Source organism: Hypomesus transpacificus, chromosome 15 (assembly GCF_021917145.1).
Source record: "Hypomesus transpacificus isolate Combined female chromosome 15, fHypTra1, whole genome shotgun sequence".
NCBI lineage: Eukaryota > Metazoa > Chordata > Actinopteri > Osmeriformes > Osmeridae > Hypomesus > Hypomesus transpacificus.
The window spans coordinates 4,297,005-4,318,178 of NC_061074.1; the positions used below are offsets into that span (position 1 = coordinate 4,297,005).

At 41.5% G+C, this 21,174-nt stretch overlaps 1 protein-coding gene across 1 annotated transcript; it reads left to right on the forward strand.

Moving 5' to 3' along the window:
• The first annotated feature begins 2,106 nt into the window (after positions 1-2,106).
• Positions 2,107-4,215, forward strand: mrps23 (mitochondrial ribosomal protein S23). The gene is made up of 5 exons (XM_047035709.1): positions 2,107-2,283; positions 3,009-3,188; positions 3,265-3,342; positions 3,519-3,642; positions 3,769-4,215. Exons 1-5 carry the CDS (start codon positions 2,240-2,242, stop codon positions 3,892-3,894), a joined length of 552 nt encoding a protein of 183 aa, XP_046891665.1. The 5' UTR covers positions 2,107-2,239; the 3' UTR covers positions 3,895-4,215.
• The last annotated feature ends 16,959 nt before the right edge of the window (positions 4,216-21,174 follow it).

Below are 21,174 nucleotides of genomic sequence, written 5' to 3' on the forward strand. Positions count from 1 at the left end.
GGCGAATGTTGGCATTTTGCACTTGGGGGGGGGGGGGGGATGTCTGGGATCTGGGTTTTTTCCAGTTTCTATTCTGGAAAGATAATCTCAACTTTTCCATAGTGGTTAGAGTTGCTGGAGAAATTTTGTTTCTGGGCTGAACAGTCAGTTAGTCAATGCTGGAGAAATGCTGGTGCAGGACTTAATAGTCTTAATAGTGAGTCAATGCTAAATGACAGGGGCGATTCTAGGATCAGACCTTTAGGGGTGCTCAGCCCCCAATGAGAATGTGACATGAATACAGTGCCTGCACTGGATAACAATTAATACATTAATACAACAATTAATACATACAATACAGGATGTCGCAATATTCTTTGCGATCTCTGGACTTTTTTATGCTCACTGTTCCAAATGCCAGAACGGAAATGGGAAAAATGGCTTTTGGGTACTCTGCCCCCTCATCATGGAATATGTTGCAGAATGTTTTAAAGCTCAGGGAACTGATATCACTGACTACTTTTAAATCTCGAATGAAAGAAATAGAGGCAGGTTCCCAAAAATGTAAATGTTTCTTAAATTAACTCTACGTCACTGTTTCTTAGCTCTTAGCTTTTAGTTTATTTTAACTTGTCTTATTCTGTGTTGTTCTGTGTTTTCTGTCTGTAACTCTGTGTTTTTTATGCTGCTGCCTGTCTTGGCCAGGTCTCCCTCGAAAAATAGATTTTTAATCTCAATGGGACTTCCTGGTTAAATAAATGTAAAAAAATAAAATAATGTCCCTTTCTTCATGAACTACCAGCATCAAATGAAAAAAAACTATATATTTAGTTTTTTTATTTTATTATTATTTTTAGGGTGCTGAGAGGAAATTTAGGGATGCTTGAGCACCCCTAAAAAGGGTCTAAAATCGCCACTGCTAAATGATTTGATGTTGGTCTTCCAAAGGTTTCATAGAATGTTTGGGATGAGTTTTAAAGCAATTGTCATAATGATCAAGGAATTTATAACGTAGCGGGACTTTAATTATAGAACAAACCCCATGGCAAAAAAATGTTTTGCCAATTGGTACAACACATGACCGCAATTGCTCTTGTTACTATTTTGTGAAGGTTATGTTCTAACAGCCGTGATTTTACTAGAGAGACAAACATTGGACACCATAAAATACCTTAGTTGTCTCGAGTTGTACAGTTAAATGCCAATCAGAAAACATCACCGTCACCCCCGGTATGGTAATCTCACGCCAAACTTTTGATCAAACTTGAGAGCCCTGTAATTCTAGAGTAGTTAGCCTAGTTCAGGGGCGTCATTAGCTCTTTTTTACTGGGGCACGTGCCCCCAATCAACGCTTGTAAAATCAAATTAGTTTAACCGAAAACACAAACCGATGCCCGCATACAGCACGATTTTCTGAGCTTGCCAAAAAGCCAATGCAGCGCGCACACAGAGGTCCAGGTGTTGGACTCGGCACAAGTCAGAATTGAGGTAGGCTAAGAAAACATTACAAAACTAAAGAAAGTTTGTAAATGATAGGCCTACCGATCATCTCATTAAGACTAGAACAACAAAAACAGTATTTACGCTCAAATGAATGCTAAAAAAATATGCGGACTCGCATTAACTATTGATGTCCCTGCCAAAGCTGATATCAAACTTGGATCCCTGAACTGTTGTACTGGGTTAACCCTTGTGCTGCCTTCAGGTCACATGACCCGAAGGTTCACAAGGAACCATTGTTGTGTTGCGACAACTTTACCCAATACAAAAACAAACAAAAAAACCTTTATTTTAACCTTCGCAATATGGGGGGTCTGAGACAGTCTGAAAGTTAAAAGAAAATGCTTCACTTTGTTTTTGTATTGGGTAAAGTTGTCGCAATATGACGGTGGGTCACAATGACTGATGGGTCATTTTGACCCGAAGATAACACAAGGGGTTCAGCAAGGGGAGTTTCTATAGCCTAGTAGTGCATTGCGCGTAGCAAGCTTGGAAGAAAAAAAAGGGATATGAATAGGGGCCTGTGCCCAGTAGAGCTATATTTCTAACAACGCCCCTGGCCTCAAAATACTATCGTTCTAAATGTAATCGAAAGCGTGCCACCTTCTCCAGGCCAGCTGAGGGCAGTAATGAACCAGTTGACCTCAAAATTGAGCATTCAAAGAAGAAAGCAGGCAGCGTATAATAGCGTGTCTAAAATGAACAGAAATATTTGGGATTTAAGTTAGCCATCTACTGTACTATCTTTGAGTATTTCATAATGGCTGGAAGTCGACTTGAGAAGTTCGGGACCGTTTTCACCCGGTAGGTTGTCCAGAGACAAAATAATATGTTGCTCAGGTTAGTACTGTAAGCTAGCTTGTGAGATCTTGTGAGATCTTGTGAGATCCAGTACCCCAAGGTTATCATTCGCCTATACTTAAGCAAGTTAGCTAGCTAGCCTATGAGTTATGCCTTAATATTAATAGGTAGCGTTTAGCCAGGCAGATAGACTAGGTAGCGTTACGTTAACTAGGTTGGACAATCTTGCTGGCTAGCAACGATATTAATAGCTGAGGAGTCCCGCATACACTAGCTAGCATTATTTAGTCGTCAATTTGACTACGTAATTGTTTACATTGTGTGTGACCTGTTTTCTGCACAGTTCAGCTGCTACATAGCTGGTGCTAGAGATAATATGGCAAGCAAGCTAGCTCTACCTTGTATCAGGCCGGGGATCTTTTGACTTCCTGACGAAGGTTGATGCTGAAACGTTTCGGAATTTGTTTAAAGGTTTAATAAGACCATGTCGTGACAATACACATTTAAATTTTCAGAGTGTGCATTTTAGTTTTCTTAAATTTTCGTCCTCATGCATCCCACTCCAAGATCAGATTAGTAAGCAATGATAGTAACCCATTAGAGCAGTGACATACTCTTTGAGTAAGCTCTATCAGTAAAATCAATTCGTAGCCCTGGAGTTGAAGGTAGATTTAAGAAATGCTACTAGAAAATCTGAATAATAAAAGAATCTACTAACTCCACTGCAGAGTTAGAGATCTGATGCGCGCTGGAGTCGTCAAGCAGTCGGACAAGCCGATATGGTACGACGTGTACAAGGCCTTTCCTCCCAAGAGAGAACCCCTCTATGTGAAACCAGTGGCAAAGATATATGGGAAGAAAGTGGTGGTCGTTCCAGACATCTTCTACAGAGAGGATGAAATACGAGCGTAAGTGGGGAACCAAAACTTGGGTCCAAAGAAAATAACTTTTATTCAAAAGTGTTCAAGCGTTTTTGTGTTTCAGGAAATTCTACGAGATGTATGGGACCGGGCCCAGAGCTTTTGATCTCTCCAAAGCCAACTTTATTTCACCGTGCCAAAGGTGTGATCATATATTTACATAGCATAGACTCTATTCTAATGGAGATGGTACTCATACAGGAGAGGATATTTTAGATTTTTTTTAAACTTTTATCACAGATATATTCATGAATATATTACCAACACATTTTATGAATTTAAAATCATTCAGCTAACAAACATTTTCCTACGGTGTAGATTCATACAGAAATACACTGAGCTGGAGAGCCGTGGAGAGCTTAAGGAGTCAGAGCTGTATGAGGCAACTGGGAAAGCACTTCTTGCAGAGGGACTTGTGTTGAAGAGAAGGGGTGGTTCCTCGGTGAGTTGATAGTGTTAAAGAGTTCATGTGAAAACCTCAAGACTTATTACTGTGTTTGTCATGCTATACTATGTCTTGAAAATTTCGTTTTAGTAAGGGATTTGTGTTATGCTTATTCCCCTGCAGGTGGCACTAGAGACCAGGGATCCTGTGCTTGGTATGAAGCTGACAGACATGCTGGCAGAACAGCAGATAGAAACACCTGGTGAGGTGCCTGATGAACAGACACCCACTCATCCCATTCAACAGTGACACATGGAATTTAATCACAGAGACATTCACTTTGCTACTCAATGAACAATGAAACCTTTCTAATCTATGTACAAAAAATTGTACCGTGTGGCTTCATTTTGTTCTGCTTGCCTGTGTGGTCCTGAATAAGTACAAAGGCGTGGAAAAGTTATTTAATTATTTATGTTAGGTTACATTGGCCTGTGTGCACAAATGTAAAATGTGTGTGGCTAAGATATTTGATGTGGACAATACTGACCAGGACAGCTGTTTAAAATGTTGGTTTTCCTTCTCAGTTTCTCATGCATCACAACCACCATATTAAACATATTAAACCCCTGAGCCCTGAAAGTAAATTGTAACTATGGTTTTAGTTTAGGGAAAATAATTACACCAATGTAGTTTTAGTCAACACGTATGAGATAATTTGACAGCTAATCAAAAGGTGCAAAGTTCAAATCCCTGCTGAAAAAAAACATGATATATATATATACTGTGTATGTGAATGTGGTTAATGCTGGGTAACCAGTGTAATCAGTTGTCTTCACTCTGGCTACCTGTTGACCTGTATAGTGACAGGTTTTAAAGCTGGATCTGCCTGCCATACAGACTAGTTGGCTTCTATTACCGGTAGTAGAGAAATTCAAAGCTGGCCTATACCCAGGTCAATGGCATTGACTGTGATATCGGGATAAGAATGGTAGGTGGATTTCTTTGCTCTTTTTCAGTGGCAGAGGTTTTTTCCTTTTCTCTGCCATCTCTCTTCTTCCTCAAACAAAAGAAACACCCCAAATGGAGTGTTTCCACATCTTTTGAAAGAGATGACCTTGCCACTGTTTCTCATTATCTGCTGTCTTTCTGTTTATCGAAAGAGAAAACTGTCCATCCCACTGCCTATTCTGCTCCAGCTCGAGGGGGAGAAATGATATCGCCACCCATAATGGAATGGGTGATTGTCTGCACAGTCAATAAGAAAGCAATCCCTGTAGCTGATGGCTTGGCTGGACCAGTACCTTAGACATTATGAACATACTGTGAGCGGAGGGAGAATAATGCTCTTTGTCTGTTGTTTGTGTGGCTCACAACTTCAGAGGGGGAAAGAAGATGGAGTATGAAGTTAATGCAGACAATTAGCAATCAAACAAATTATCGTTCCATTTTTCTTTATTAACGGTGTCCTTTAGTTTTTGGACGTGTGTTTTATTGTTTTTACTTTTAAAGGTGATGAACGTTTTTAGAGAGAAAAATAAAGCTAAAAAAAAGAATATATTTTTGTATCCATACCTTATGCTGCCACTGTTAATAACAGAAGTGTGTTGGGGGATCGTTTTTAAAAAGAAAAACAAACCATATCCCAATAACATAATTTCAACAACAAACAAAAAAGCGTTATGTCCACGGTCATTATACATAAAAAAAAAAGGTATCACACCAACACTAAAGTCAGCAACCCCCGTTTGGCAAATTAATGGAAATATATAATATAAATTATTTCAATTGATTACAGGCTGTAAATGTAGTATCAAGAGACTAATCCTCTTGATATATTTGTTACAATGGATACCGGTACTTGGCTGTAACTAGCGCACTGTTTTTAAGCTGTGGTTTAGAGCCACTGAAAAATGAAAATACACCAAACATGAGATGTCTCAACAATTCACTCAAAATGCTGGATTGCTATTTTCCAAATTCATAGATGAACTGTAAGTGGAAATCTCTCCATTTAAGCATGGTCTTGCTGCACAAAAACAGCCCTGTCCTTGTCATTGTGTCTAAAAAAGGGCTTTATTATTTTGCTTTTCTATTGCTCGTGATAAGACACTCCTTGTCACTCACTTTGAGGGACAGCTGTAATGCAAAGCAGGGTGTATGAGCTGAAATTGTTTTTTTCACTTTGATATCACCAGATAATTTAACAGTTAAAAAATGATTTTCCCTCTTCCATCGGTCATCTTCATGTACCGAACATTAATTATTCAAAAGTGTTAATTAAGCCTTGCAGTCATATTGACATGTGGTACAATATATTGGTGATTTACACAGTATTTTTTTTTATTCCATCAATTTAAATTATGGATTCAAAATGTGTGGCCATCACAGCACATTTCGCAATGCATTTAAATGCACTTGAATTTAAAAAGGAAGATTTTAGAAAGAACTGCAACTAATAATACTAACTGGTAACAGCTGTTTGATTCAACAATGAAATGAGGATTCATTGTTGAGGTTCAAACTGTCCTGGATATAAATACTGTAAAGAGGAGAGTCTTGAGTTGTCTTTACTATGTTTTATACTCTAGGAGGAAAGATCTCCAGCTGCATGTAGCCTGCAGGAGGACATGTTTCCATGTTTGAGTGTCTCAAGAGGTTCACTCACACTTTTTCAGCCAGTGCTGACTGCCAATGATGAGATATTGATTGGCTTGGAAATGTCATTGTTGAATAATAGCCGTAGGCAATAAGGATTTCACTTACTGTTACTAAGCCTGCCTCTCTGCCACTGGGTGGCACTCAAATCATGCAATGTTTTACCTAGGGCCGTTCAAGTTTCAACGTGCGCACACACACATACACACACAGCTCAGTAAGCATTTGTCATCTGTGGAAAATTGAAGGGTAGATGCTTGCTGTAGTGTGCTTTCTATTTAAATGATCTTGTTAATAATTGTAAAATGCTTCCCTTCCCCTCCTGTACTTCATCTGAACACTGGCAAAGTGGAGGTAAGTTTGTCATTTTGTATGATTTTGCTGAACTCACTAAATAAGATGTTTGACGTAAAGGAAGGCATTCTTTGTAACTTTGCTTTAAGTTAGATGTTTGCGAACCTGCTGCCAGTATTATTTTTCTCAACCACAGGATTTAAGGTAAACCTTATTGAACGATTTTTGAAAGGATTTTTTCCTCAGTTTACCTGCACCAACACATCAGCTAACACATCAGGTAACTGTCTTCAGTCATCCATCAAAAAGGTCGTCATTTCTCATTGCTTCTCCAAACTCTGTCAGGACCAGCTGTCAGAGTCTGTCAAAAACAATTTGCACCAAAAATATAAATGCAAGAAAATCCATTTGTTGCAAAAAGGATACAGAACGAACCTACTTCCTGAGTTGCCAAGGGGCCGACTGCTACAGTAAAGATTTATTCAGAGTGTTGTCACATATTTGTGTTTGTTGTAGAATAAAAGGCAAGTGTAGTGAGTGTGCGGATGTGCATGTGTGTTTATGTGTGTGTTTGAGTTTACTCTGGAAAACAGAGGCAGTAAGTTAGGGAGGCTGTGAGGTTAGGCGGAATAAGGACTGCAGTCCGTCCAAGCCGAGGCACAGGTGCAGGATGAATTAGACAATAAGAGGCGTGAAAGTAGTAAATCTAGGGGAGCGGAACGGTGAGAGAGGGAGCGGGAGGATGGAGGGAAGGGAGGGGGAGAGAAGGTTATATGAGACCGCTTTAAGGGGTTGGATTTGCAGTGTCTCGGCCCTCTAAACAAACCTTCCCGATAAATCCGCAGAGTGAATACATCACCGAGTCCACATGACAACTGAAGAGGAACAAATGTCACGCTGCGTGCTGGGGTGACTGGCAGACGCCTGCTCCCTTCATCCCTCTCCCACAGCCAGCCGTGGCAAATGCCACAGGATGTATTATGCAGATGCTGTAGTCACACTCTGGACCAGAGAGAGCGTGTGAGTGAGGCAAAAGAGAGCCATCCTAGTCAAACGCTGAGAAGTTCTCATTTTGAGCCGACAGCTTAGTAGTTTTTGTCCTTGTACAGCCACCAAACCTGTTCCAGAAAGGTGTCCATCAAGAATAATTTGCTGCAATAGCACTTGTTGGAGGTTATTTTAGTTGTAGTTTGTATTTTGATGCCTAATCTATTTAGTCATTTCCCTTGTTTCAAATTTGTTACAGATTTCAACACTCCTTAACCAAGGTCATAGCACACAAGTTGTCAACCATATACGTTGATGCACTAAATCATTTCACACATAGTAAAACTGTGTAATTTGGACAACCTTTAACAACTTTAAAATTCATATCAGTTCGGAAGCCTTGTTTGTGGTGAAACAATTCTTCTGTCTGTCCTCAGTGTTTGCAGTTTGTCTGGTAGCTCTCTGTCTTGGCGTCAGCAGAGGCCCTGTGAGCTGTATCACCATAATCAATGGGCAGGTTGCCTCCACTGGGGCTTGCAGCCCTTTCACCAATCCGTTTGTTTTAGTACTCCGCTGCCCAGGCGGGCTTTGAAGAAAGGCTGTTCTGCCAGTGCACTAGTCAGGTTATTGATTCGAACCCTGCTCGCCTGTTGGTCGGTTTGTTTATTTATTTTTGTCTTGTTCTCCCTATAGTCCGTGGTTCTCAGTGTGAGATAAAATCTCCATAACTCGAGGACAAGCCCCCTAACAAACAAGGTCATGCGCCCTGCCTTTCTACAGTCTTAAAGGTGTGCTTAGCTTTCCTTAGCTACTATCCCTGAAGGCTTTGGGATTTCTTGTTTTTAAACCATGCGTCTTTGGTCCTGCAGGTACGAGATGGATGAACATCCGGTTGTACCAAGCCTTGAAAGATATCTTCCAAGTCTGTGATTATATTTTTTGTTTTGCAAGGTATTTCTAGGCTTACAAAAGTTTTATATACACTACTAGTTTGTAAAAAAAATAATCATATTTTATAGAAAGGGTTTACAGTAGCAGTAGACATTGACCACTCACTCCCCGATCTGACATTAGTATGAACTTACCAGTTGGCTGACTTCATAGTTGTCTCAGTATTTAAATCAGCACATCAGAACGTGGGACTCCTTTTGTGGCAAGGTTTGCATTCGAAGTTGGTTTGGCTGCGTTTGGAATTCACACTGATTGCATCCTCATCCGGATAAAAGGTTTGAAAGGTTTCCTGCCAGACTGTGTTTCTCCACTGCCGACGGTCCAGGTCAATGTAATTTGCTCCGCAAGCTAGTTCATGCAGCAGGCAAAGTGCACTCGGACCACATTGCTCCAGGGCCATTTTCTCTCCCTTGTCACCTACAGCTAACCTTTTGCATGATACAATTCAAAATAATTGGCCAGATAATTAATCCTTGTGAAATGGCGTCCTAATATGCGTAAATTGCATATAACAGGCTTTCGCTTAAGCTCCGCTTTTTAAAATCTAATCAACGCTCGCGATTAAGCTTGAAAATGAAGCGGGAGCATGGTGAGCTCCCGAGACCCAGGCAGTCAGCACATTAAAGACTCACATTCATCCAGCTTTTCCTGTGCTTACCTTTGGCGCCAAATTGTTCACTTTTTCAATACTGATTGAAAACAAGGCTTTTGGCAGATGGAGCAAGGTGGGAGGTGGGAGAGGGCAATTTGTTGTTCAATACCACCGATTGGGGTACTGAGACCACCTGTGTCTTTATCCTCAAACCATTAGTAGGTCATAACTGCCATTTTTCATATCATTGTTTTAAGTTCATTAGTTATTCGGGACAACAACTACAAGTTGAAGAACTCTGGAAGCATCTTTCAAAGTTTTCCTTCCAAACTGGTGCATACATCTTTGAATGGGGGGGTTGCTTGTGCAGTTTAAGCTGTAAAGATTGTTTTGTGTCAGAATAGCCAGGATATCATGCCAACTTGTATAGTGCAAAATGCAACAGAATTTGTCATCCTATCATACTTTATCAGATGTACAAATTACTGGGACAAACCACATTTTGTCTGACATACTGTACAGACACAAATCTTGTGTTGTGTCCAAAGCTTCAATGCTTTCTCACACAGCTTAAAGTAGGATGCCCACCCATGCACATCATATTCTATTTGTCCCTCTCTGTGCACCCCCCTTCCCCAACAGTTATAATACCATTATTTGACTTAGATCAATTTAGTGGGCCGAAAGTTAAAGACGTAGAATTGAATCGTGTTTGCAAAACATGCAGATTTCTCAGCACTTGTAGCTGTTGATTATGATTGGTGTGTTATTGCTCACCGGAGCATAACAAATCGCCATTATGTTGTTTTGCTGCACCTAATTCAATTGGCACATTGTCACAAAAGTAATTATCTGTCATTTGTATTGATGCCATAAGCACAAGTAAAGAGTGCACCTGCTGCCTGCTGGCGGATCTAAAAATAAATCTAGTTCTGCTCAAGTCCCCCCACACTCTTCGCTTTCTCAAGGAGGTGTGGGATCGGCAGCTCCGACTGAGGGTTTTTCGTCGGCCTCTCTGCTGCTCAGAAGTGAGAGCCTGCCGGGCGTGGCTGAGGGGCGCTCCTGTCGCCTCTCTTACTCATGGTGAACTTGCCTCTCTCATCCACGGTGAACCTGGTTGATGTTCTCCATGGCTAGGTGAGGGGGGGGGGTACTTTCCAGACACAGCAGACAGGATATATTGTTTATGCCTCAGGGTTAGGTCTACTGTTCATCTATTGCTACAAGTGTTCTCTTGGTGTTCTGCACTTTCCTGCTAACCCCACTGCACTGAGTATTTTTGCAAATTTGATATACAACATTGTGCTGTTTTATCTCAACTGATCAATTCAGTTCCAACTACATTCATGTTCAAAATGATTTTTTTCCCCCTCAGCCTTAGGGTACCTTGAAAAAATGGTGTAGTTAAATTTATAATGGCACAGTCACGACAAGGGAGAACAAACCCAAATGTTCTCATTTTCAAAATGTCCTCTGAGTGAAGGGGGAGGGGGGCGGGGGGAGGTTCCAAGTCTGCCTTCAGGCCCAATCCATCTCTCTGTCGCTGATGCTTCACCCTGTCCTTGACTAAATCCCCTGGGGAGTGAGAAGCATGTAGGCCATTGGGCCGTTTTGGATAGGGCAGCAGTGTATGAAGGCCAATGGGATTTGAGGAAGTCAAAACTCTGCAGGGATGGTTGTTTCCCAGGTGCTCCACCTCCCTCGGTGAAGAGATTCCTATTTCTGTGAACCAGCAGTGGTGGTGATATTAATATGATAACACCATGACAGTGGGGGCTGCACAGACAATTTTGTGCCCCTAAGGAGCTGTCAATAAAGATATTCAGTCTGGCCTCCCTGTTAAAGCCCACCACCATCTATACCTCCATGTGGCTGTAGAGGATACATCCTTCAACGTTCATTTCATATTCATGTTTGTCAAGAATGATACAGCAGCCCGTCTCTGGTGGAGATTTGAGCAAAGACGCTCTGAAGGGCCAAGGGTAATAAGAATCCTTAATATGGCCTGTCTCACTTGGTTGCCGATGATATCATTCCTTCTAAACCCCGGCTAAAGATAAAATACTATTTATTTTCTAACATGCATGCCGGCGTCTCATTCCCACCCCTGGTGCCCCCACCCACCCCCGGCTTTTTTGTTGTTTTACCGAGCACTGAAGGTTCTTCTGTCTGTCCTTTGAGACAGGCACTATGATGATAGGGCTCCATCGCTTGTCCATTCCTGAAAAGTAGCTAACCTTGAATATACAGGTGAGCTCTTTCCCCTCTTCAGGATTAGCAAATGCAGCTGTGATGACCAGTTGCAAGCTCCAGGAACTCCTAAGTAATGTGACAGTGTCTTTCCGCTGTAATAAGGGGGAATGAGATTTAGAAATGTTCTATTTTTTCTCCTATCCCCATGAATAACATAAAAAATTGAAGCAGTCACAGGAATAAGAGGGTGATGAAGTAGCTCTTATTAATTATGGCTTTTAATAAATAATGCCGTCACGCCTGGATTTATTCTTCCCGTCTCCGCTCTCATCCGCGCATCCTCCTCTTCTCATGACTGATCAGTTTTTTCAAAGGCGCGGGGACATTTTCAAAAACAGTGGCACACTTTGTTCCTTACAGTGTGTGAATAGTTGCGTTTCCCAACCTCGCGTTTCACTCGACGTTAGGGATGGGACAGCAATTGGCCAACTATCCAATCATTTTCACCATTTCGCATTGGTGGTCAAGATAGATTGGAATGGAAGGGTTATTGCAACTGTTGGCTAATTCTGTACAGTGCAATGGTTACAGATACGATTTGAATGTGGTAAACATTGATTATGTAGGACACACTTCTTTGTGGTCATTATTGCTCAGAGGTTAAGGTCAAGCATAGGTAATTTTATACAACATACCTAGCTGTCCTTCATACTGTACATACAGTATATTTTGGTCGCCTCCCATGCATGATAAAAGGCGATAAATGCTTAGGCCACAGATGTCTAACCCTCCTTCCTAAATGCTTGCTGATGCAAACTGCCTTGTGCTCATCTTCTTCCTGCTTCTGTACATTTTCAGCCTTACTCTTTAGCCAAGCTAAGGCCTCCTCTGGCGTTTGTGCTGAGCTTCAAACCTGGAGATTTATTGGGAGATAAAGTCAGTAGGCCTTTGTGTGTGTCCTGGTCACCGCCAGTCCTTTTCCCCAGAGCAGTGGCCCTGCTGTGACATCCCAGGCTTTGAAAAGAGAGAGAGAAAAAAAAAATCACATTTAACTCATGAAGGACCAAAAGGGATTGGCGAAAAAGCCCTTCCTGAACAGTGGGGGAGGGGGGGGGTTAAAACTGAATGAAAGACTGCCCCCCCCCCCCCCCATCCTCCTTTCACACCCCCACCCCACCTGTTTCTTCTTCTGCCGATGGGTGCTGAGTCGGGGTTGTCGGTTGATAATCTTATCTGGCTGTGATGGGTAGCAGAGAGGGACAAAAGAGGCCAAGGCACAGTGGAGGTCTGATGGGCTGGCTGATTGCAGAGCTGTCCATCCAATGGTAGCCGGTTTCCATGGAAATGATGAATGACATATGTCCCGAGTGTCACACCGAGTCATCGGGGGACTGATGAATAGGGGCGTCAAGACAGATGATGGACGTTCAATCTAAAATATATATATATATAAAGTTCAACTATTATAGTAATAAAGCTGCTTGTAATGTAATTGTTTACAATTGCAGCACCGTTTTAAAATCCAAATGTCCTTTGCAAGACATTTATATGTGGTTTTATTTCTCCAATATGGCTTTTAAAATTTGAGTCATACAACACCTTGTATTCCATCATTATATGATTTCACAGTTCATCCCACAAGAACAACAACAAAACAAAACTGTTTTCGACCGAAGATGAGAAGAATATGAGAAAGACTAAAGAGTTTCCACAGGCCGAGATATTTAGGTCAAAGCTTAGTCCCTCACAGCCTACCCTTTGCTGAACCACATATCCTGGGTCACCCGAGAGCAGACAGAACAGAGGAGGCTAGGAGAGAGAGGCAGATCCTGGGCTGTATGTACCACAGCTTTATGGATATAACAGGGCTGCTAACATTTTACTAGAGCCTGACTATGATAAATGATAACAGAGAAATGTGCAGCCCTGCAAAAAACATTGTCCCACCTGCGACGCACGGCTGAGAATTCAGGTATCAAGAAGATTCTGTTCATCTTCCTCTTGCTTTGAAAATCTTTCAACACAGAATCACTTGATCTGTACTGTAGCTTGTTTGGATTTAGCAAACTGGGTGGTGAGTTGCTTATTTACAGTGTTTGCTTTATTAGATTTCAGGGGATCATTTCCTTCATTAGCCAGGAAAAAGTGTGGTTTTCATTTGTCTTTGATTGCTCTTCTCAGTGCTTTGGGCCTTCATTACCCAGGTAAGAGCAGTTCCGTGGTAGCAGTTGGGTGCAGGCAAAGTTAAGCAGTAGAACAAACTCAACATGCTGTACTTTAAAGTGGGAGTAATTGTTTGTTTGGGCAGAAAATAAACGTTGGTGTTTGGTATTGGTCTGATGGAGAGGTTGGTGATCTCCACACAGGTTAAGCAACTAGGTTCACTGTGTGCTTCTCAATGAAAGACGATATCTAGCAACGCTAAAGAAGAATATGTAGAAAAAGTTGGAGTGTTCTGGACCTATTGGGAAAACTCCTCATGTAAAGGCTGTGTTAGGTGCCTTCCCTGGCTAGCTGTCTTCCCTGGCCTGGTCTTCTTTCGATCCCTACCTACTACAGTATCTCCCTTAGCCTCTTCGATGCTCTCTGTCATAATTCATGCGGTGCCTGACACTACTGTTGCTCCCAGGTGAATAGCGGCAGGATCACAGCTTATCCAGTACCCTCTAGAGCTGATCAATGTTTAATGCAGTCTTTCAACGAGCAGATTTTGTCAAAGGAAAAGCGATACTTCTTTTCCTCCTGGATGTTTTCCCCTCCAACTCTAACCTTGGGTGGGGATATGCTCAAGGGAACCTGAGTGTTTGAGGTCTTAAGGATGGAAGTGTTTGACCCTTGTCAGTGTTTTCTCATTTGGCAGTTTGTACAGACTATAGTAATGAGATTTCTACAGGTAGATAGTGTTTAATCTAATCTCATATTTAAAGAGTACATTTTCATCATTTCTAGGGTGTTGCCATAACGGAGAATATTGGTGTTTTTGCAGATAGAAAGCATGTTATTTGTTAGGTAACTTAGGTATTTAGACTGTATTATTGGAACCTGGCAAATTTGGAATTTAATTTTAGTAATATGTTTTAACAAGACTTATCCACCTTTGTCTACTGTATTGTAATTTAATGTAACAGCTACTGTTACATGTTGAGAGGTTGTTACAGTCCACAAACCCTTTCAAATATATTGTCTCCCTTAAAAAGTAGATTTATACTGACCTGAAATAGTATTGGGCGGTTGTTCTTGGTGATAATGCTTGTTACTATTACTTGTTATTGGTGGATGGTGCAGTCAAAAATAATATGATTCACACTTTCATAATCAAGGATACTGTTGAGAGAAAGTGGTTTTTTTTCTAGGTCAAGGAAAGCCTTGGCCAGACAGAACAGCAATTCAGAACCCTTTACTCCACTGACTGCCAGGGTCATCAGTTTGCAAGCTGTCAACAGCTGCATTTCCTTAGCAATTATCCAGTCTTCTCTCCGCTGACATTTGACCCACTAAAACTTTCCAAAAGCTTGTAAAAACTTTCAGAATGTAAAATCACATGCAATTGAAGACGTCAGTGTCAAATTAACATGTGGCCTCCTCTCTGAGGCAAGCTTTCAACTGTAAAATATGCATGAAAGCATGCTTGATTGATATTGGTCAACAGTGCACTTGCACTTGTCAGACATGACAGTAGGCTTTCCAAGACTCCCCCACTGACCGACCCTGCCTTGTGAATGATGGAAAAATTGATTTTTTCACCTGCTCACGATGATGAATTGATAAAAGATTAACCGCCAAGGGGAAATTGAGTTAGTGCCACTGGAAATACACATATGGATCTGTAAGACGAGCTGTCCTGCCACCCCCCACATCCTCTTCACTTACAGCCAACTATTCCGGCCTCCGCACCTATTAGGATATAAATTGGGGATGGCCCTGCAAATCCACTCAGGGTGACAACGCGTTGATCAGACCTGTGCACAATTAATAAACCCATCAAGTGGAGATTTTAGCTCCACCCACCAAACCATGATATTTACCCGAGGTGGTCAACAGTCACCAGGCTTCAAATTCGATCACCCCAGCTCCATATTTAATAATGTAATATCCCCATCGGTGCCTCGTTCCCGGCCTGCTCCCATTCATCTCAACCTTAATTACCTGGACCCACCTATACCAGGGTGTTCACCAAAATCCAATCTGTAACAACGCCTACGCGTAATCTGCCTCTGTATAAATAATAATGCATGTGTAAATGAAATGTGAAAGATTAAATTTGGTCATATGAAGGGTGGTTAGGTATGTGGGGCAGGGGCGCCACAGACGAGGGAGGGGGGGTGAAACCATCTGCGGGATCAAAGAAATATCTGAAGGTTAATTTGTTTTGAAACCTGGAGCAAAATCTTTTGAGCACATCTTATCGCGAGGAACCATTTATGATGTCATTAGCAGGGGACGGCGGAGACGTCAATAAGGTTAACGGCGGTGATGCGCATCAAAACAACACAACAGGAGACAAGACACTGGAAAGCTAAGGCTCGTGGTACATTTCTGGGAGGTTGAGAAACTACAATTTCTTTCTCGGACTATAACATTTATTTATCAAACCAACTATTTAATTTCTTTCAGATTGAACAACATGGTTTAAAGTTGAGAACTAGGAACTGGGTAAAACTAGGATTTGAACTTCTGTGGATTGTGTCTTGCCTATTGTCAGACAGACAAATCTAACATGTGGAAATTAAAAATATTCCCTCATTCTAGAACGTGAGTGGAGGGATCTAAATAGTGGCCATTCATTTTTTATTGTTGTCCCACATATAGAAAAGTTGCCGGTGAGTTGTTTGTCAATGAAATCCCAGCATGTCTGTCAAATGTCAAACCCTCATTGCATCAGATGAGGATGCAAAAGCAACGGTATTTATAGATTGAGGTAACATCAAGGAGCTCTATTAACCTGTTGAGGTCAAGTCTTTGCGAGTGCTGGAGGGAAGCGATATAAAGCTGCAACATAACCCCCCTTTGTCTCTCTTCACCCTTCTATCTAGCCCAGGGGTGTCGAGCTCCGGTCCTCGAGGGCCGCTGTCCTGCATGTTTTAGATGTTTCCCTGATCCAGCTCACCTGATTCGAATGAATGGTCGTTATAACAACCCTTTTAATTGAATCAGGTGTGTTGGAGCAGGGAAACATCTAAAACATGCAGGACAGCGGCCCTCGAGGACCGGAGTTCGACACCCCTGATCTAGCCAGTTCAATTATGTCCTCTGTCTTTATCTCTTTCCTTTGAATGGATGCCTCAGATTGAACATAGATTGCTCTTTGATGCTGAATACACCCATTGGTAATAATTGGTAGGAGCAGATAAGCTGTTTCTTAGAGTTATCAATTGTAATTTTGCATGTTCTGTTCTGGAAAATAATGGATATAATTTTCATCGAACTCATTGGTTTTTAAGTACTGATAATTGTCCTTATACTGACCACGAAGACTTATTATTTGCCAAACCTTCATATTATGTAAACATTTTATCTCCACAGGAGGAATATGCTTCACTCATGTATTAATGCATTACATATCATTGCAGCTAGCAGTCATATTTAATTTAGCTGTATTTTATCTTTATTTATCCAGCCAAAAATCTATTGAGGAAAAGTTTCATCCTCTCTTTCAAAAAGGATAACTAATAGGAAAATCTGCAACCACCAGTCCTTGTTCACAGCAGAGATGTGGTCTTGTACTTGTCAAGCAGAACATTAGGCCTCACATTTGCCAGTAGGAGCACTTTATGAAATGGTACAAATCACCTGTAGGAAAACTACAGGCTTCATGCTGAGCGAACACGGCACATGTCTGCATTTCTCATTGTTTCACCATCAAATGCCAAGGTGATTAATAGCCTCTGCGGAGATGGAGAGAGAGAGGACACATGGGTTAAGAATGGGGAGGGGGGTGGTGGGAAGAGAGAAGGCATGACAGAGGAAGGTGTGTGTTTGTGAGAGAAAGACACAAAGAGAAAAAAATAGAGAGAGGGGGGAGGGGGTAGGACAGAAAGAGAGGGGCAGAAGGAAAAGGTAAGAGGGAGAGAGAAAGGGACAGAGAGAGACAGGGTAAGAGGGAGAGAGAGAAAGAGAGGGACAGAGGGAAAAGGTAAGAGGGAGAGAGAAAGGGACAGAGAGAGACAGGGTAAGAGGGAGAGAGAGAAAGAGAGGGACAAAGGGAAAAGGTAAGAGGGAGAGAGAGAGAGGGACAGAGATAGAGGGTAAGAGGGCGAGAGAGAAGGACAGAGGGAGAGGGTAAGAGAGGGAGGGACAGAGAGAGAGGGTAAGAGGGAGAGGGTAAGAGGGAGAGAGAGCGGGTAAGAGGGACAGAGGGAGAGGGTAAGAGGGAGAGAGAGAGGGTAAGTGGGAGAGAGAGAGGGACAGAGGGAGAGGGTACAAGAGAGAGAGGGACAGAGAGGTAGAGAGAAGGCAGCAGCAAGAGCGAGACCTTTTCAGGATGATTTACAATAGAGACTACTGGAGTATATTCACATGGCAAAGGTGGATTAGTAGAAAACACTATCAGAAAAACATTCAATTGTTAAATAGTGACAACTTTCAACTCTGTTCCATGTGAGATCTCCCCAGTCTTATTAAGGGTAAACACATGGCATGTGTAATCCTTTGATTGCTGACAGTTGGAGGTTTGGAAAAAACAGCCAACAGCAATAAATGTGTTGGTGAGAGAGACAGACATACTGTACATTAACACAGAGAGAATACATATTTTCTAACCAAGGAAGTTCTGTCATTGCATTTATGTTGTGTAAAATGATGTCAGTTATCTTCAATTGTACCATTTCACCTTGAATCCTAATCTTGAACACCAGTGAGACAGCCAAGCAATGAAATCCCCAGCAGTTGATAGACCCCCATAATAAAAAGGCACTTGCAAATCTGTCAACAGATGATTGGTGATGAAACAATGTGAAATGTAAGGGTTCTGTAAAACATAAATATCCTTGTACAAATGATGATGTACGTAGGGACATATTGTGTACATTATTGTGCAGCAGTTTAGACATGTTGCTCATTAAGTTACCACAGACAGTTGGTCTTTATCTTAACAATGTAAAATCTGTCAGTTTAACTCCTCATACTGTGGAGTGACAATGCAAAAATAGGACGTTTGATGTGTTAAATGAGCCATTGACAGCTTTTCCATGCAACATTAGTATAAAGCAAACCGTGCTATTCTCTCAATGCATTTGATCATAGCTGCAGTTATTCACACAGCCCATCATACTTGAATCAGAAATCTTTAATGAAAATAAGAATAAATTACTGTTTTGTATGGATAATAAAAGATATTTAACCAAAGGTTCCTTACTGTCATCTACATCAAACTAACCATCCTGCCCACTATTCTACATCCATGCTAATTTTGAAGTGTAAACGTACAAAATGCTTCACCCCTTAGGGAGTTACCCTACTAACAGTAACTGAAGCCATTCAGGGAATGATATTCTGACCCAAAGTAAAGACCAAACGTCACTCTCCTTAGTTACCATGACAAATTCTTAGAAAAACACAGGCCTCTGTATTACCCAGAATGCAAACTCTAGAGTGCTGAGGTCTTTCTGTCAAACACGGTGAAAAAGTGTACTCCAAAGTGGTCATTTTTACTGTGGGATTTGGAAATGACAACCCCCACCAGCAGTTTTTGAAGTGAAAGGCGTACACCATACTGCTGTCCACTGAATTGGCGAGCACCCCCTGTCTAGCCTATCAGGCAGGCACCTGTATTATCCAGAACACAAACTTTAATCCCAAAAGCTGTTCCGGCTGGTTCTCTTCCTTGTTGCTGAGGCCTATGTGTCGTACAAGCAGAAAACTGCTGAAAATAATTGAATTGAGCCAAAGTCACAATCCCACACTTGTAGCCATGGACAAGCCTAGGATTTCCTCAACAGGAGAGCCAGACCAAACACATTGGACTTTGTACCATAATGTCCACATTGCACTCAATGTGCATATTGGCTTCTGATAAAGCACACAAAAAGGATTTGCTGTCTTTATGGATATTAAAAAAGGAAAACTAAAAAGAAATCCCTGATCTGAGTGGGAGCAGGTACAACACTGGGTTAAGTCATTTATGGCGACCCAACCTTTTATGATTCCAAACTGTCATGTTTCTGAAACTTGAGCCTTGGAAGGCTTGTTGCAAACCTCCCACCTTCTCCTGTCTCCCCGCTCCTGTCCGCATCGTGTGATTGATGAAGCACCTTGCCTCCCTGTCTTTCCTCTCTCTCAGTGGCTTTTGTTGTAAGGCAGTTATTATTGATTTAGGTGGAATCAAATCTCTAACGGTGATAACAGTTTTAAATAATGGGCAGATAACAACATGCCTGGTGGATGAAGGCAATCAGTACTTCATTATCGTTACCCAAGGAAGACGAGACTTGAGTTAACAAGAAAACATAATGGGATATCAAACGCATCGTGCCACATTGCTACTGCCAGGCTTTAGTTAGCTCTGCAAATAAAGGCAAATACACATGGGATTATTTTCTTTAATGTATCCTGCAACTAGCTCTGTAACCTCAGGGTTCCATAAAGGTACAGATACAATTATTCAGCCGAGTTGCCCTATACTTCCAGAGTATTCGAGAACTTATAATAGGGATACACTTGAATAATGTGCCATTGTTTTTTTTACCGTTACCAGAGTAATACAGTAAGTATACCAGTGAAGAGGCAACTCAATTTACACTTTCATATTCACCTGAGCCGGAGGTGCAGCAACAACTTCTTTCAGAAAATACCATTTGACAGCAATCCAATGATGAATCGCAAGACCTTACCAGGAGATTAAATATAGCCTCTACTGATAGGATTCATAATATACTGGCAGATGGAGTAACCTAAGAAAAATATATCTGCATAATACAGGATGCCTTTTGTTTCCAAGGTTAACAACACAGGGGCCCTCTTTTTGAAAGGACAGAGCAGCAGAAGGCTTGGGTCCTTCAATGTGTGCAGCAGGCTACTGCAGTTGTGTTACCAGTTTGTGGTAGCCAGCACACTGTCCTTTGCTGCGGTATGGTTGGGAGGCACCATCAAGACTGGGGAGACAAACAGACTCGACAAGCTGGTGAAGCAGGCCAGTACTGAGTGCAAAACTGGACTGTCTGGAGGCAGTTACCATCCTGCATAACCCCTTCCATCTCTTCTATGATGAGCTGGGATGGAAAGCACCTTCATTCCCCCCCCCTCTTTTTTTTCTTTCTTATTTGTTTAAATGTCTATATTGTTGTTTATATAAAAACATTTATACTATTTATAAATGTTTATATACTTGTCCATAGTTATTTGTTCTTTCATTACTTTCACAATCTATATTTTCTTTCTTTTTCTGCTGCCTTAACACCCACATTTCCCTACCTGGGGAGTAAAATAGTGTTATCTTATCTCATCAACAGTTGCATTGATTAATAACCTTGAGTCGAGGTGATAGCCGATATTCCTTTTTGAATGCAAATTCTATTGAACAAACTGATTTTCGTGCCCAGCCACTACAGCTAAATACTTTCACGCAATACAGACTAACGACATTAGCATCTTAAAATAGCTTCGTCTTCCTTCATGCAAATCGTACAAATCTGTAATTGACAATTAAGCATGCCAAAAACATCCGCCTGCCATTTAATTGCTGTTAATGAGTGCTGGAATGAAGAGCCAGCCAGGTCTACCTGTTGTGTTGCCTTTTCACTGAAATATGCAAACTAACCTTGGTTAAAAGCTCTCACTGGGTTTGGAGTGTAAGGGCGCATTTACATGCAAACCCAGTCAGCATGGCTCCCAAGTTACTGATATGTCGCCCACCGCGCCACCAAACTCCCATTGAGTCAAATGCAGCATGATTACACTTCACACTAGCCAAATTATAATGC

What these genes read in the sequence shown, in the direction of transcription:
- mrps23 (XM_047035709.1), top strand. Translation starts at nt 2,240, where the DNA reads ATGGCTGGAAGTCGACTTGAGAAGTTCGGGACCGTTTTCACCCG. An exon ending in AGAGAGGATGAAATACGAGC is followed by an intron (nt 3,189 to 3,264) that starts GTAAGTGGGGAA and finishes TTTGTGTTTCAG; the next exon opens with GAAATTCTACGAGATGTATG. An exon ending in AGAGAAGGGGTGGTTCCTCG is followed by an intron (nt 3,643 to 3,768) that starts GTGAGTTGATAG and finishes ATTCCCCTGCAG; the next exon opens with GTGGCACTAGAGACCAGGGA.